At 42.0% G+C, this 17,264-nt stretch overlaps 1 protein-coding gene across 1 annotated transcript; it reads right to left on the reverse strand.

Moving 5' to 3' along the window:
* Positions 1–4,938: 4,938 nt before the first annotated feature.
* Positions 4,939–17,079, reverse strand: LOC119389681 (uncharacterized). The gene is made up of 8 exons (XM_037657042.2): positions 16,579–17,079; positions 14,637–14,771; positions 14,144–14,194; positions 12,915–12,954; positions 12,779–12,825; positions 11,800–11,824; positions 10,931–10,968; positions 4,939–7,429 (listed from the first exon to the last, which is right to left on the reverse strand). The coding sequence occupies exons 1-8, from the start codon at positions 16,844–16,846 to the stop codon at positions 7,227–7,229; spliced, it is 807 nt and encodes a 268-aa protein (XP_037512970.1). The 5' UTR covers positions 16,847–17,079; the 3' UTR covers positions 4,939–7,226.
* Between the last annotated feature and the right edge of the window lie 185 nt (positions 17,080–17,264).

Consider the following 17,264-nt stretch of genomic DNA (forward strand, 5'->3'; position numbering starts at 1 on the left):
TCTACAGTTCACTTAAAGTGAAAATTTATTAAAAAGGGCTTGCTTTGTTGTTTTCATGAATTGTGTGTTAGCGCATTAATACCTCAGAGCTTGATGGCAACCTAAGGTCTACTGTTCAGAAATACACATTCTGCATTAGTGTACTAAATGTATAGCATATGTTGGTTGGCCAGATTGCAGGATAACTCAGCCACATTTGGTGCTGACGTGTGCACGCAGGCTATGCACACACACACACACACACACACACACACACACACACACACACACACACACACACACACACACACACACACACACACACACACACACACACACACACACACACACACACACACACACACACACACACACACACACACACCCTCGCTGCCTTTAGCCCATAGGCCGGCAAACTCACTCATGAGTTGACTCCCTCAGACTCAGACCGGGCTGTGAGTCTGAGTGAGTAATATTTTGGTGAGCTTGAGTCTGAGCGAGTCCGGTTGCAGAAAATTTAATGAGTCCGAGTCTGAGTGAGTCTTGAGGAAAATATTGGAGAGTCTGAGTCCGAGTGAGCTCTAAGCGCAAAATATATTTCTTGAGTGAGTCCGAGTGAGCTCCGCCTTTTGTTGCTGACTTATGTTCCTATATATCTACTCATCTTCAGCATTACTTCCAGCCTTATATTATATATCGGCTTATGTTTATACTAGCGGTGTGCGAATATTCGAAATTTCGAATATTTTTCGAATAGTGTTTGCTATTCGATTCGAATTTTACTATTCGAACTTCCCAAAAACAAATACAGTCAACGTCCGATTGAAAGTGACCCCTTCAGATTTTTAATATGCTTCACCTTATCACACTCTCGCACTGCGGCAAAGCTGCCTTTCAAGCTTCGTTACGGTCGTCTTTTACCAAGACAGTCAACGTCCGATTGGAAGTGGTTCCTAGATTTTTAGTATGCTTCACCTTAACACACCCCGGTATTGCGCCAAAGCTGCCTTTCAAACTCCGTTACGGTCGAACTTTATCAAGAGACAGTGAACGTCCGATTGGAAATGGTCCCTAGATTGCAATATGCTTCACCTCATCACACCCCGGTATTGCGAAAAAGCTGCCTTTCAAGCTCCGTTACGGTCGAACTTTGTCAAGACACAGTCAACGTCCGATTGGAAGTGGTCCCTAGATTTTCAATATGCTTCACCTCATCACACCCCCGTATTGTGGCAAAGCTGTCTTTCAAGCTGCGCTACGATCGCAAATGTATTAACTCAAGAAAACGCTGGTTCCAACATGGAGACGAAAGATGTGGAAGAGGTGGGGTCTTAATCAATGCTGATTTGGACCTAAAATTTGGGCAGGAAGTCCGAAAAATCGGACACCGAAGCGTTTTAGCATCCAAAATTTCAGATGTTCTTATAAATTGGCATCTACGAGGCAGATTTGGAACTACGAACTTGAAGAAAGCAGACCCTTGTCCGCCACATCAGTTGGGTTTCCATAGAAGTTGAAAGAGGAGGAGAGGCTGAGGAAATGGCATCTTTGCCTATCACGTTAAAGTGTTGTTGGCAACACTTTGGTTGCACCAAATAATGTACATAAATAGAATTCGGCCTCGACATTGCCTCATCCTTGATAAGACAACTATGAAAACACCACCCCGCCAGTGCTTCATCAACCTAGCAAAAAGAAACACTTTCATGTTGCTATCTCATAAGAATATGCTTAGGAATCCTCTCTTAACTTTTTTTTCTGCAATTTCACTTCGAAGTATTCGAAAAATATTCTAAAATATTCGAGAAATATTCAAATAATATTCGATTCGCACTTACACTTCAATATTCGAATTCACTTCGCACCCAAAATTTTGCTATTCGCACAGCTCTAGTTTATACTCAAATTTATTTACGCTTATCGCAGCACACTAGCATTCATGCGTCACCTCAATATTTATTGATCAGAGGCATGAGTTAGGGAAAGGGAAGCGATGACCTCCCCCACAAGCTCTTTTATTGGAAGTTCTTGATAAAAATATCTCGTGTGAGTCGCATATTTCTGAAGATGTCCTTACTGGATTTATATATGATGATATCTTGTGTTTGAAGGTACAAGATCAAAAAATGTATCGTAGAGCACCAATTATGTAAGATATTGGCATTAAAAACGATTGACACCATGACTGAAAAAGCTAATTTTATGCCAACGAACTCATAAGTCGACTCACTCAGGCTCAAGTGAAGCCGTGAGTCTGAGCGAGTCCGGCTGAGTAATATGTTGGCGAGTTTGAGTCTGAGTGAGTCCGGTTGAGAAAAAGTTTAGTGAGTCTGAGTGAGTCCAGTTGAGGAAACTTTTGGCGAGTCTGAGTCCGAGTGAGCCCTCACAGCAAAATATATTTCTTGAGCGAGTCTGAGTGAGGTCCAATTTTTTCGCCGACCTATGCCCAGCTTGTGGGAGCACCACCAAAGAATGTTATGCATTAATAGGTATTTACACGTCTAGAACATAGTCAATTAAACTGCTCTCCTAAGATGCTCTATCACAGAATGCCTTACAGGTAACACATGCACACCAAGCGACATATGCACAGTTCAGCAAATGCTTTCTTGTTCTCCTATGCTTAGTACAGAAAACAAGCTTCAGTAATTAAGCCTTTGTGTTTTGTCCAAGCTTGCATTGCAGTAGGTGCCATATATTATATACGAGGTCCTATCATCTGCAGTTCAGTAAACACATTGACTTGAGAACTAGATGACAATTAGCACCACGGTATATGGGAACCTTTTTGTAGATTTGGGCACTGAATATGCAAGTCTCAGTACTTGCGAACTGATGCCATGTGATCAGCATAGCACCATCACAACAGTAGTAATTTCAAATTGTTCATCTTTTGGCTCAATAGGGCAAAAGAAATGTAGCTCTCTTAGTTGAGCAGTGTATCAAACACATTTACTTACTGTTGTGACCATCAGTAAGAAACCAATCTAACTGCTGAACCTTGTGTGGCATGTGGAAATGGCAAACATAGCATAACACTGTTTCTCCCATAAGTAGTGCAAGCGCACTTAATCTCAGTCACCATCACTCGGCACGGCGCATGCAGGTGTTTCACATTTGATGGCGGGGAAGCTGATGATAATGCCATGACTGGTGAACAAGGGTAACAAGCCTGTTATGAGAACAGGCTAAATGTTAACACAGTAGCTATTTCTGCCATACATAGGCAGTCTAAAAACGCTGTAAACTCTGCTCTATATAAAAAAACTGCATGCAAAATGTCTTGTTGGAACAGCCAAGTAAATAAAAATAGGAGAAGTATCTTTTTATTTCCTATTCCTAATTGCTCATACATCATCTATGGACTCAAAATGCAAGGACATCAAAAATTCCACATGAATGGAAAAGGAAGGAAAGAAAATATATGCAGAGTAGGTGCATTGTCTATACATATTAAGATGCCAAAGAAAAAAAAAACATTTGGTACACACACTGTACATACCTACTAACACCAAAAGCATTGCAATTGTTGTTGAACAAGTCAAGACCAGACTAGATCATTTAACAGCTCTAGCCTATACCATGGCTGCATAACTAAAATGTAGGTTATGAACATAAGATCTGGGAAAAGCAGACATGATTTTCTTTTCTCACATACAGCTCTTCCGACATGTCTCACCACTCATGCAAATGATGCTGTAATTCATCACAGCTTACCTGGCCCAGCCTGTAAATGACTAAGTGCAATTTATGCACAATATGTAAATGGCAAAGTGCAATTCCAGCATGACAGTGAGTGTTTCCGGCGCTCTTGCAGCCTACTTGAAGGTCAATACTGTTCTTTGCTGCTCTTGTTGTTCATGTTCATGCAAGTACACAGTATGCATGCCATCTGCATGCACAAACTGACTAATCAAACTTCAGATGTAAGACAGTTTTGGAGAGGTGTTTCAAAACGTAACAATAAACCGACTCCAACTACCTCATTTCAGCCACTGATGTTGTAGTCAATGTCACCACATGACTTGTCTACAGAGGACAGCTCGAGTGAACCAAGCAGCACGAACGCAAAAGGTGCAATTCAGTGACAGATGTGCACATACAGGAAGTGAGGATCCCAAAATGCCTACAACTTATACAGCACTGAATGATACAAGACATAAACTTCAACGTCACACAGGTATCACAAAGATATGGTGGAATATGCTTTGCTAAACTGACAGATGACTTTGCAGTATCTATATATAGTCTGTTATTGCACTTTGTGACCTTGCATTATCTAATGTGAAGAAATATAGTTATAGGTTGTCATGACCTGAAGTCATGAGTGGGACATATTGTGAGGAGCTGTGGAATAATCTTGGCCTTCTAGGATACCATAAAGTGCGAACGACTAAAATGCATCGCTACAACCAGAGTGGACTTGTGACCTCATGCTCAGCAGACAATAATGCCATGGTCGCCAATCCAGCACAATGGGTCATGTGTAATGTGTGTGTGTGCCTGAAACAAATCGAATTGATGTGCAATGTTGCACTCAGGGTGTCGGAACGGAACGAAAACCGAAAACGAAAAACGAAAAAAAAACGATATTTTGGACCGGAACGAAAACGTAACCGAAACTTTATCTATTATTTCGTTCCGGAGTGAAAACGAAATTTTTTCAATCGTTTTTCGGTTCACGAGAAAACTTCACAATCCGGAGCAACTGAGCTCGTGCAATGTGAGCATATCTCAGGCTACGGTATTAGCGCGTACGTCGGGCAGGAATTCCAAAGCAAAGATATGTTGCAATTGTGCGAATAACGAAAACAGTGGCAACCAGAGATGTTTATATTAACGCAAGTGGATTTTCGCACGCCTGTCACGCAGGCTAGCGTTGAGAGGGCGTTGTCAGCGCTGAAGTTTGTTACAGCGAAAGCTGTTATGAGATCACAACAGCTGATTTTGGCGCCATAGTTGTCCACCGCCGCCAGTGTCCGTGACCACTATCGCGTGATATAAAAAAAATAAATGAGAAACAAATTTCTAGGATTGGATGGAATCTCAACCCTCGCCCTCTGCGTAGCAGTCAGGTCTTCCACCACAGTGCCACGCCAGTGCTTCTATGCTTGCGAGGAGCGCTTGACAAGCGTGAGTGCTGACGAGCAGTGCGGCCCAGTGTTCCGTATTCGATACAAAGGCACAAGGTGCCCGAGCGGTGCACTGTTCCAACTAATACCAGCAGATCTAGAGGGTCTTATTCCTCATTAACCAAATCTTATTTTTCTCCATATTCACAACCGCTCCAGGCGTGTGGCAAAACTGCTTAGTCTTCTTGAATACTACTTTTTTCAGCATAAAAATACGCTACGTCGTCATTTTAGCATTAACACATTTAAGCATAAACAATATTAAAACACCACCATTCATTCAAACATGCTGACCATGGAAATACTACAGGTAGCGGGAGAACTGCCCCTATGGGAATTAGTAGGGTGGTTGTACTGCACGAGATATGTAACCAAGCTACTATCCCTCGACCTTGGTAACCTGTTTTGCGTACTCTTGCAGTTCTTAATGCATCTGATGGCATCAGCTTTATGGGTCATTCATTCTTAACTCAATAAAACTATCAAGATGCCTTTCTTACGTGGAGGAATTACAGCAATGGAATTGAACTGCCCGGCCATTCCCGGAGTGCGAATGGGCTAAGTTTTTTCATTCCGAGGAATTGAAAGGAATGGAATTGCGGCAAGTTCTAATTCCCCGCAATGGAATTGAAATGGAATGGAGGCACCCATTCTTCCACACTGCTTCCCACCCACTGCAAAGTGCTCAGCCATAATTCTTTATCGTCATCAGTCCCAGCGCAAAGTGCACATAATGCCTTACAGATGTGTAGCGTGTACCACGAGACTCCGAAGACTGACGAAAAATGGCATAGTGGGAACTTCTCAACTTCAGAAGAATTGGGATGATTTATGGCGTAGTGGGTACCTTGCATGTGTACTTGTATTATTGCCTCTAGAGACTCTAAAATGGGCTCTACAAAGTCCGCTCTTCCAGCTTTCGTTTTGACTGTGCGGCGTGTTCCGCGCAGGCCTGGCGATCTTTTTATCAGAACAGCGATTTCGCACATCAGAGAGTACGCTCAATGACATGCTGTGTCTGAGATCGTGCTCACTCCCTTGACACAAAGCATTGAGCCCACTAAAAAATTCGTATTTGTCTTTTGAGAAAATAAATACTATGACTTTGAAATTAATACTGGTTTGTGCTAGTTGGTATAAATTCGTGGTGCAGTTACTTCCGCTCCTCTGAAGAACGTATTTTACCTTTGTCCCACTTTCCTAAGAGGAGGGCAAGTATCTACATCACAAATGCAATGTTCGTTATGATTACTTTAACTTGAAATTTTTCCATAAAAAAAAACCGTTACGAACCGTTACGGAACATTTTTTTTTCGTTCCGAAACAGAAACGGAACGGAACTTTTTGCGGTGGAACGAAACTAAAACCGAAACGAAAAACATTTCGTTCCGACACCCTGGTTGCACTGACTTTAGACGCATGATTACCAAAACGGAAGGTATGCCGCTTACAACTTCAACACTAATGGTAAACGACACTTATGAAAGCAGAAAAGAGACCAATGCATTTTGTACACTGGCTGTACAAACATTCAGCACAGCAACAATGTTACAAGCCTTCAGTGTGACTACGTATATACTTCGTAATGATCCAGATTGAGGCTGTAGGATTTGTTTAGTTACAGGCCGTTTGTGGTCACACTGCAACAAGATATGCTGCGTGTAACAATCATCATATATTATGAACCTTTTACACTTGCTCTGTATGTAATAGAGCTACCATAATCAGTATATATATAAAACTAGCCTATCTCAAATGGTATAACCATATGTTGGCTCTTTGTGAAGGCTGCATGGACGTCAAACTACGTGAAGGCAAGGCAGCTGTGCAGGCGTTGTTTATACAGGACAAAAGGCCAAGCTGTATAAATGAACAATGACTTTTCGGAATAGTAAATCTTTACAGCGAAATATCTGGTGCAAACCTAATTAGAGTGAGAGGCCCACTGGCTTAGCCAATCAACATATGCTGTATGGTCGAAAGTAGGAGCTCTTGCACACTACTTTAACATAACGCGATGCACCAGATGAGGTCACATTACACTATGAAACACAGTCAAGTTTTGTACTTTGAGAGTCAAAAGGCAAGACATGATCAACAAGACTGTAAATGGGGTCACAATTTTGGAGCTGACGTTGGAGCTAGGAGGCCATTTTTCCTGTTGGGTTCATCAGAAATGCCGTCCTCAGTCAGTTTCACACCATACTTCCAGGCTTTCAGCTGAACAAGCCTTTCTTGAGCTTTAGCAAGGCGCTTGAGCACGTGAAGTATCTCCTTCTGTGTTTTCAGCAACTCGCTTGCTTCTTCTACTTCACCGCCTGTGAGGCAGACAGATAAAAACAAGACAAGTACAAGAACTGCTCTTTCAATACATATATGTGAATATTTTTGCATCACCATTGACAGTTTCTAAACTGTCATATGAACAGACAAACAACAAGCACAGGATAAAGCCTGCCCTACAGGTATATACATGTTCAAGCATGTCAAAGCCCGCCTTGAGGGTTGCACTGCTTAGCATGATGGCGTGGGTAGGGTGGCTAGAAGGGGAGGTGTGATGACCGGGCGGCAAAAGTTGGCCGCCATTCGCGTGAATGCCGTGAGGCGGCGCTGTCGTCGGGGGCGCCGTCAGCGAACGTGGCTGTTCTCCATTCTCGGCAAGGCGAACGCTTCAGTGGAAATGCGTTACCAAATTATATAAAACTTTAGCTGATAATGCAGTTCCTTAGTCAGCGCACAGCTTGTATTGCGCTACTGGTATCATGCGGTTGTGAAATACGGGGTACAGAGCCTAGTTTTGTTCCGACGGAAAGCAAGCAGGCCTCTTGGAAAGCTATATTGAAGGACTACTACTGGGAAAGCGGGGCTTACAGGACTGTACCCAGGAATTTTTTTCGGGGGGTGTTTGTGTGGAACGGCTAACTTTGGCAACTGGTGGTCGCTGTGAAGCCGTGCACGTATTTTAGTGTCACCCGAAAAGTCTTTAGAAGAATCTTCAATACCCGATGACTATATGACTTGCTAACTTAGTGCTTGTTCACAAGAGTGGACCGCGAAGTAGTGTTTTAAACTATAGGCCCATTTCCCTTACAAGTGTTGCATGCATAATACTTGAACATGTTCTATTTACCAATGTTATGACTCATATGAGCACGCATTCGCTTAATCCTCAGCAGCACGGCTTTCGTAGTCGTTTTTCCTGTACAACACAATTACTTGAATTGACACACGACTTATCCTGTGCTTCAGATAAGGGTTTCTCTGTTGACTGCTTGTTCCTAGATTAAAAGAAAAAGCCTTTGGTGAAAGTATCGCGAGGGTCTGGACCCCTCGCGATACTTTCACAAACGGGATTACGTTTCGTAGCAATTACGTCATGCCAATAAGGTAAAGGAAATAAGCTGCCGGACTGACGCATTTAGAATGTCATTTTTTCCCAGGACGATAAGCCAGTGGAATAGGTTGTCTCCTGAAGTAGCAGAAATTACTTCACATGAAGTAAGTTCACTGCTGGGTCTCCAGTAGTGTACTCGCGCGGTTCTGTAAGGACAAAACTGTACTATATGAACCCGATTAATTAATATTGTGTATATCCCATGTATCATTACGTAAGTTGACAGTGAATTGCATTTATTGTGATGTTGAAATGTTGGAATCTGTATTCTCTATCGAAATATTGTATTCTTCCCCCCCACTGTAATATGCCCTTGGGCGCTGTGGGTACTATATGATAAATAAATGAATAAATAAATAAAGCATGAAAAAATTTCGGGGGTGTCGGAACCCTCTCACCCCCCCCCCTTAGTTACGGCCCTGGGGGCTTAATTATGCCCCAATGCGCTCTGATCATTTTATTCGTGCGCCTCATTACGTGCGAAAGCAGATAACTTGATTTACGCCAACCAAATCAGGATTAAACCATGGCATACATGGTAATACAACGTTCGGTAGTCTTTTCAGGCTCAATTGAGAAACCAAATAAATATATGCAACATGTTACTAGGTAAAGAAACTTTATTGTTTACGACAGAATGCACTTGATCGTTTCCGCGGCTTGCCTCACATCACACAAGGCTTTCTTCTTTTGACTTTCTTTGTCATTCATTTCTTTGAGTTCTTGTCATTCATTCCGCTGTTTGCGCAAATGCTTTGCGCATACAGCGGAATTCTCTAGAAGCGGTTTGTCAGCCCTCGGAATGGCGCATGCCCACTTCAAGAACAGTTCTTGACAAGTCGGTGCACGGAAAAGGGCACTTTTTCCGAACAAGACCTGTAGCCGGAATCACACCCTGGCACGAAGTACCAACGCTGAGTTTTTTTCTTTGAGGTAGACGGCATCTTTGCCAGCACCCAGCACTCATGAATTAACAGCACATGCCAACAGTTCGCAGCAAACTACACAACTACAAACCGCCGGCCAGGCGTTGACAGCCTGATTAGCCTCTCTCCGCGGAAACGCTGACGGCGCCCCAGACGGCAGCGCTATGTTGTGCCCTAGCGGCGATCACGCGAAAGAGGACCACCCTCTCCTATGGCTTGCCGCCGCGCTCAGCACACCTCCCCTTCTAGCCACCCTAGCGTGGGTTCAATTACTAGCCATGACGGCCACATTTCAATGGGCATTAAATCTAAAAAATTGTCATAGTTGAATGCAGTTAAACCAAGTTTGCTGAGCGATAGATTGGTTTTGGACTGCTTTGGGAAAGGACGAGAAATTCAAGGTTTTTGAGCTCTATCGGCTGGGTGATCAGATTCGCCTTGCCGTTTTCAATGTTCCCGGTGATACTAATTGTGAGCCTCCTGGCTTGATGGCCCTGCATGTCACTATCATATGGTACCGTTGTTATGCAAAGTGTCTGGCAGACTGCAGTATGCATCTTCCTACGTTTCTCCCAGCTAGTACATGTACAGCCAGCCACAAAAGTTTATGCCAGGACATCAGAGTTGCAATAAAACTAACTCTTCAAGGAGCCTGGGCACATAGGCTTGAATTAAAAGTTTCAGCCTGTAGTAGTTTTTCCTAACCTATGACGTACACACAGTGATACATTAAAGGGGTCCTGCAACACTTATTGAACATAGACAGAAAATGCTGCCAAACTGTGGTCAAGGCTCCTTCCTGTGAACTTGAGCCAAATATTATTAGATGGAATGCAGCGTCTTTACAATTTCACCTCACAGATTACCACAAATCACTTGCTCTCTCCTCAGCAAACAACGCAGCAGGTACGATCAAGAGGGCACGATACGTATAGGCACATTTAAAAAATGGTCCACAAGCATATATTCTAGGATGCCACGTGCCGTGTTGCATGGGTAACATGCATACACATGCGTGTTACCTATGCCTTCAGATTTCCATTTGCACCAGCACAGTGCAAGTGTGAATGAAAAGTAGCAACTAATACGGTGAAATAAAATGGAAAAGAAAATGTTCAGTAACGCATAAAAATGCAACTTCTGGGCCATGCATAACCCCGCATGGCAACAGTTCTGGCAACTAAAATGTGATACATGGTCCGTGTAGTGGCTGACACCATCTTTTTTTTTTTTTGCCTGTGGATGCTGCATGATCACATGGGGGTTGACTGCCATCAAAATGCAGGACCAAAGCTCTTGCTTTCATTGTATTTAGCAGTATTGCTTTAGGTGTAATTGTAATTGTTGCCACAATGATAAGTAAGCCAGTTCGATGTCCTCAGCACTCACAGGTCGCACAAAAATGACCAGCTGGCCTGTGGGCTAACTATCAAATTTCACTTGCTTACTACTGCACAAATGTACTAAAAAGAAAGGTAGGCCATAAACTCATGCCTTACCTGCGTCTTGTGAACTCGGCTCACTCGTCTGGGTTGACCTGAAATAATGACACAGTGAAACAACTTGAACAACAAGTGTGAAGAATAATACCTACGAAACATTTTCCATATGGGAAATATAGAAAATATTCCTTATTTCATATAAAAATATTCAATATTTTTCATACTGAATATCTTCCCTACGAAAAATGTCTTTTGCATGTGAATAGATTTCTCACTGGTGTGTGAGATGCAGTGCAGCAAACAGGTTCTTTTAAGTTATATTATTTCTGTCATCTAGCCTTGTACATACATCCTGGGACTTTCTATGCACACTGTATCTACTTCCTTCTACAGCGGACATGAATTGGTTGATAATGGCAATAGCAATGTGTTTTATGTCACTGAGTAATGTATTAAAGTTTCATACTTTGGTTCATCTTTTGTTTTTATCTCTTCTCAGGAGCACTGTGATAAGCCTGTAGACCACATGATGATGGCTGAACCTGCGCCACAAATCTGCGACGCTACCTGACGGCAATTGACCAGCAAAACATTGATAAAGAACAGCTGTGATCATAATTTCCGCCAAATGCACAAACCGCTCACAAACATAGTTTGCGGCCTAGTCAGTAAGCAACAAGAAACGAGAACCGTTGGTCAGTATTTAACGATATCTGTGCCACAATGCAGCACCCGAAACTTTGAATGGAATCGGAACTGTTTTGCCTGCCACAACTTATGCAAAGAAAATGTTGCCGTATCATTATGAGAGCATGGAACCATAGGAAATGTGTCCATGCGAGATAACAAATTAGGTGCTGGTGTTTCTTTGCATCACGACAAGTGGCACGAAGAGAAGAAAGAAAATTGGCAGTGAAGGACCTTACCTGCTATTGCATGGAACTTCCTCATCTGTAATAATGAAAGTTCTGAGATTACTCAGTACGAATTACATGTAATATGTGCAACAAAGATTTGATTTGCTGGAAGGCAGGCATTGAATACAGCTAAAAGTGAAAGGTCGAGTTAAGATATGGAGGGAAAGGCACCTATGAGATAAGAATTTAATGAATTGCAAAAAAAATTTGAGCATAGTTTTCTCATGCTTGAACAACTGGACCATAGAGTGCATGTGAGCACAAAGCATTGTAAAAAATTTGAGAGAACAATGTATGCATAATTTGTCTGACCAACATGACATAAGACATGGCTACACCCACTCAGCTTAGCCCTGTTGCTACTGTTTTACAAAATAAACACCATACTGGAAGGAATAACAGCACATGGCTTCCGTAAGTGCTTCCAACCACTAAAGCTGCATCGCATTAGGTGTGTCTATGCAGCAGGAGAGTACCCTATTATGACTGCCCAAAGTTTATTAAAGGTCGATTATGAAAAGCTTGGTCCCCCCCTTCAACTGTATGCAATAAATTACCAATACATTCATGAAACACTGAAGAGAGTACCATATTATGAATGTCCAAAGTTTATTAAAGATGGATGATGAAAAGTTGGGTTCTCCTTTAATTGTATGCAATAAATTACCAATACATTCATGAAACGCTGAAGTCATCGTTGTACCACTAACGTATTTTTTTTTTTTTGTAGAAAAGTGAATAGTACAAGAAGTCACCAAGTTGGAAACAAATTTTTGGCCACTAGTCAGTTGCTGTACGAGTCTGGCAGTTCTTGAAAGACAGCAGGGCACTGTCGAATTTCATACAATCAGTAGCGATTAACTCCTGCCAATACAACCCATCTATATATACTTGACAGCTAGTACACAACTATAACCAAGGAACAATAGGCTTTTAGAGAAAAACTATCAGGCCAGTAAAAATGTGAGCGTAGGTAAAACAAATTTACCTTTGTGCAGATCACTGCCTTCATGTTCTGGCTCTGGATCACTTGATCTGGAAAATTGTAGCACTATAACTTAGACCACACAATTTGAGACCCTTTGCTTCTTTAGAGGGCAAAACACATGATGCACCATGCTTACCTGTTATCACTGAAGGCCTCCCCGGGAGAGCTGGGAGGCTCTGAAGAAACGAGGAACAACAGAGGTTAATGTAGCAAACATAAGGAGAGCAGTTGGACTAAAATTTATGCAGACACTAAAGGACCATACATGCCTTAGCTCTTAGAGCTAACGGGCAATTTTCCATCATCATTGTTCATGAAGCAAACTAGTATAAATCTGATTCACTGTACCAAAGTAGTAGGGTAGTACCTTAAATCAAGTGATGTCACTTTTCCTTCATGTGATATCGCAAACAGCGCAAGACTTTGAATGGCATGCAATAGGGTATGCAAAAAATTTGGCAAGCACGCAAATTATTTTAAACAACGACGATTGCAGACCTCATACGGCAACTAGGAAGGCATGAATCTGTGGGCTACTAACCTGATCTATATATAAAAATATCAGTCTCATGACAGTAATACTTCCTTCCCATAACAATCAGTCGCATTATATTACACTATTAGGGTATCATCATGTGTACTAATCATATGCTAATTACATATTGATGCAATGCTCAAATCTGCCTGTCTAAAATCTGTCTCTTTAAAATGGGCTGTTATAAAAATTTAAATAGCAATATTCTTCAGAACAAACAATTTTCTGTACACGCCTGTGACTTCATGAGGTTAGGCCAGTTCACACAGTGAAATCTGACATGATTGTATACAGCAAAAAATTAATATTGCGCTCGCTATCCATGAAGCAATTAGCCCTGGTTCACAACATAATCATCAAACTCTGTCCAATGAACCACGTGCAAACAGCATTCCTTTAGTGTGCTTATTCTTAGGACACCATTAGAGTTATTTATTACTTCAATGATACAGTCAAGCAAGTAGTAGTGTTCGCAAGTAGGATTCTGTTATTTTGTTAACACAATGATAGAGTGTACAATCACACTTGCAATGCTTAATTAAACTAAGCCTCATTACATGATCCGCTATTTTTCACAAAGACCCCAGCCAACATTAGCAAGAGAGGAAAAAAAGAAAGCACAGCTCTAACACTGAAGTGTACACACCGTCAAGTAAAGCAGTGCTTATGTCAGTTCAGATATTACGATGAAAGTCATCAGCTTTTGCAAGTATTGTTATCATCGTAGTAAAATTAAATTCACTACTTGTTCTACATCATTTAACTGCTGCTTGTAGCGGCACAAGAGATAGCTAAATGTTCTTGAACGATGGTAAATTAAAAGTGCATACCTTGTTTGACATCGATATTAGTATTCGTATTATCACTTGACTCATCAGCTCCTGTGAAAAAGAAAAATTGATAAATGTGGCAAAATACACTACAAAAAGTGTAAAAATTCATACCTGGAAACTACCAGCAAAGTGAAAAAGGGGCCAGTTTGAGCATCATGGCCAGCTTAACTCGCGTTCATCACTTAACAGTAGTGCCACATGAGAGAGGCTGCCGAAATAGAGAAAGGAGAAGCTTCAACCAATACAACTATATTGATGTAACTGCGGTTTAAAGTTGCACATCTTCTCTGATAATTAAGATGCAATAAAGATGCAGCAAGCAGCCATAGGAATCCCTGCAGAGACAAAGGGTCAAAGGAAAGCACAACGCGTTTTTCATTGGTTAGCCTATTAGCCATCTCTTGGCACTCTGTGGTCATCATTGGCATTTGCGTCACAAGGCTCTACGCATTCTCATCAGCCTGCTAACAAAATGACCAAGGAAGTGTACCTGTGCTGCTTGGGGCTTCTGTGCTGCTGCCGAGCAAACACTCTTCAATGGGCATTCCTATTACAAACTCGTTGCGATTATTGAATAGGGAAGCTTCAGCAAGGAGGTTCCCAGCTGTAACGCCGCAGCTGACTCCTACAAAAGTAATAAAAGAAGACGCACAATTTGAACTAACACAAAACCTTGTTTTCTTTTTCAAAGGGCTGACCCCTGGGCTACATGGAGGCCACCAACAAATCTCGGCAACCTAACCCAGACATAAATCTACATGCACAAATGTTAAAATGCATTTGAAACATTTCACTCATAGCCCCCTGGCTACTTTGAGACATTTCACGCTTCAGAATTATGTTTTATTCAGTTATGAACGAAAATGCAGCATGTAAATGAAGACACGGAAGGAGCAGATAGGTTTAACCTTAGGTCAGCGTATTTGCTCTCAAGTGCAGTGACTAACACATATTCCAAGCTAATTACAAAGACAAAACAAAGAGTGTGTCTGAGAGACAAATGTTGTAGATGGATGTTAGCGAGCACACAAGAGCTTGAGTGAACATGGGTATCAACATAAATGTGTGCCAGTTAACGTTGATAAATATGAATCAAAGTTCGTCACTTTTGTAAAGAATGTATGCAAGTGCCGGTGGTTGATGAGTCAGAGTGGACGTGAATATCCTCGCAAGTGAGTGTTTGAGAGTACGAGCTGACACGAGCAGGAGCAAGAGTGAATAATGAGGAGTGTGAATGAGTATCCACTTAATCTGCCAACCTAACATTAAACTCTACTAATAAATCTGAAGATGTAGGTTGATAACAAAGTGAATTAATGGTTTGGATGCACTCATCTTTTGGATACTAGCTGCAGATTGATACCATTACACAAGGGTGAAAGTGCATCGGTGATTGATACTAGTGTCACATGGTCAATTTCTATCGCGATCGGGCCAGATGAAGATGAAATTTCTTAATCGTGATTGGCTCCTTACGCAAGATGCAGAAGGCAGCCAATCACGGTTGATAAATTTGATGCCGATCGGGCTTAATCGTGATCATCAGTTCACAGCATGACACCGATATTAGGTAAGATTGTAATCGTCAAATGGTACAGCCATAATTTAAAAAACCCAACTCGGACCCATTCCAAACTGCGTGTTCAAACTCCAATTACAAATTAATTGAAAGTTCCCCCATTGAGGTAAAAAGGCACAGGCAAAGACAAGGATCGACTAGCTCAGAAAAATGGATGCGCAGGATATTTTATGCCTCAAAAATTTACAGAGATCAATAAAACACAGTTTTAATTGCATGGATCAGTGCAGTTTTGTATACACATTTTCCCCATGATCCTTGAGTGCACCGGTACAGACGTTCTTGCTTTGGACGATGCCTCGCAAAGGAGCCGACTTACACAACTTTGCAAATAATTCACTTTATACTGTAAATTTCAACAACGAAATGACAAACATTTTGTTTTCACGTGTACACTAAAGTTATTTATATTTCACAAATTGATATGCTTATTTCAGAGAAACATTATCAACTGCATATGGTTCTTAGAAAAAAGAAAAAAAAAAGAAAAGGTTTCCTAGCGTCGTTGTGCAACTAAATAAATGTTTCGACAAGCATCACATGTGTGTGCATACACCTTCGTGAGCACATCTACATTTCTAACCGAAACTTCAAACCATGGTTGTTCCCTGCTAGACAACGAGCGCGCGTCGGCGTGTGACGTCACGTGCGCCGATTCTTGCGCACTGGTACTCCAACATGGCGGCTGCGATGACGTCAGCGTATCGTCTACGCCTGCTAGAAACAACAGCGGAAGCTACGCCCAGGTTCACAGTGGTTTCAAGTGACGTTAGTGAAAGCCATTTGAGATAAGATTTGGCAAGCGTGATTAGCGTGTGAACGCTTCGGTGCTGAAAAATCGGAAACACCTTACCTTTCTTGTTTAATGATTTCAAGTCCGCCCATTTCTTCCTGACCTCCGCCGTTGTTCGGCGCACCCCAGAAACGGCAAAAAGAGACTGCGTTATCAAATCCCACGCTTCGTTCCTACTTTTGGAGACACCCGCACATCGTCGTTCGATTACGGTCCTGTACGTCTTGTACCCCGCGACCAACGCGTCGATTTCTGCCCGGCTGAAATTCGCCTTGCGCCTTCCTTGTGGACTGGTGTTTACAACAAACAGTTGCGTGTACGCTGCCATTTTCGCCTCGGCTGCGTCGATCGGTTGTGTATTTCGAATGTCCAGTCCGTTCACTTTTTCGGCCAGTGCACTTCATTGATTGTTTTCAGGAGCACACGCGTGTCATCACTGTTGATCGTCACGAGCCAGATCGCAAGTTTGCCGGATAACCGTAGGAATTATCGTAAGACAAAAGTTACGAAGTTGCGTTGCAAGCAATCGCCATATTTGGAATCCGCGGGCTTATTCGAAACGACCCAAGAGCGCGCGACAAGGTGCCGTGACGTCATCGCGCACAGCAAAAGCGCAAGTTTTCTTGTACAAAAAAATTTGATCAGTAAGAAGTCCACTATAACAAAAACCACATTTTTTATGTTTTTACGTTGTATTAAGGCTGCAATCTCGCAATTATAACAGATAATTACCGATCAATGTGGTA

The sequence above is a fragment of the Rhipicephalus sanguineus genome, chromosome 4, assembly GCF_013339695.2.
Source record: "Rhipicephalus sanguineus isolate Rsan-2018 chromosome 4, BIME_Rsan_1.4, whole genome shotgun sequence".
In the NCBI taxonomy this organism is placed as follows: domain Eukaryota; kingdom Metazoa; phylum Arthropoda; class Arachnida; order Ixodida; family Ixodidae; genus Rhipicephalus; species Rhipicephalus sanguineus.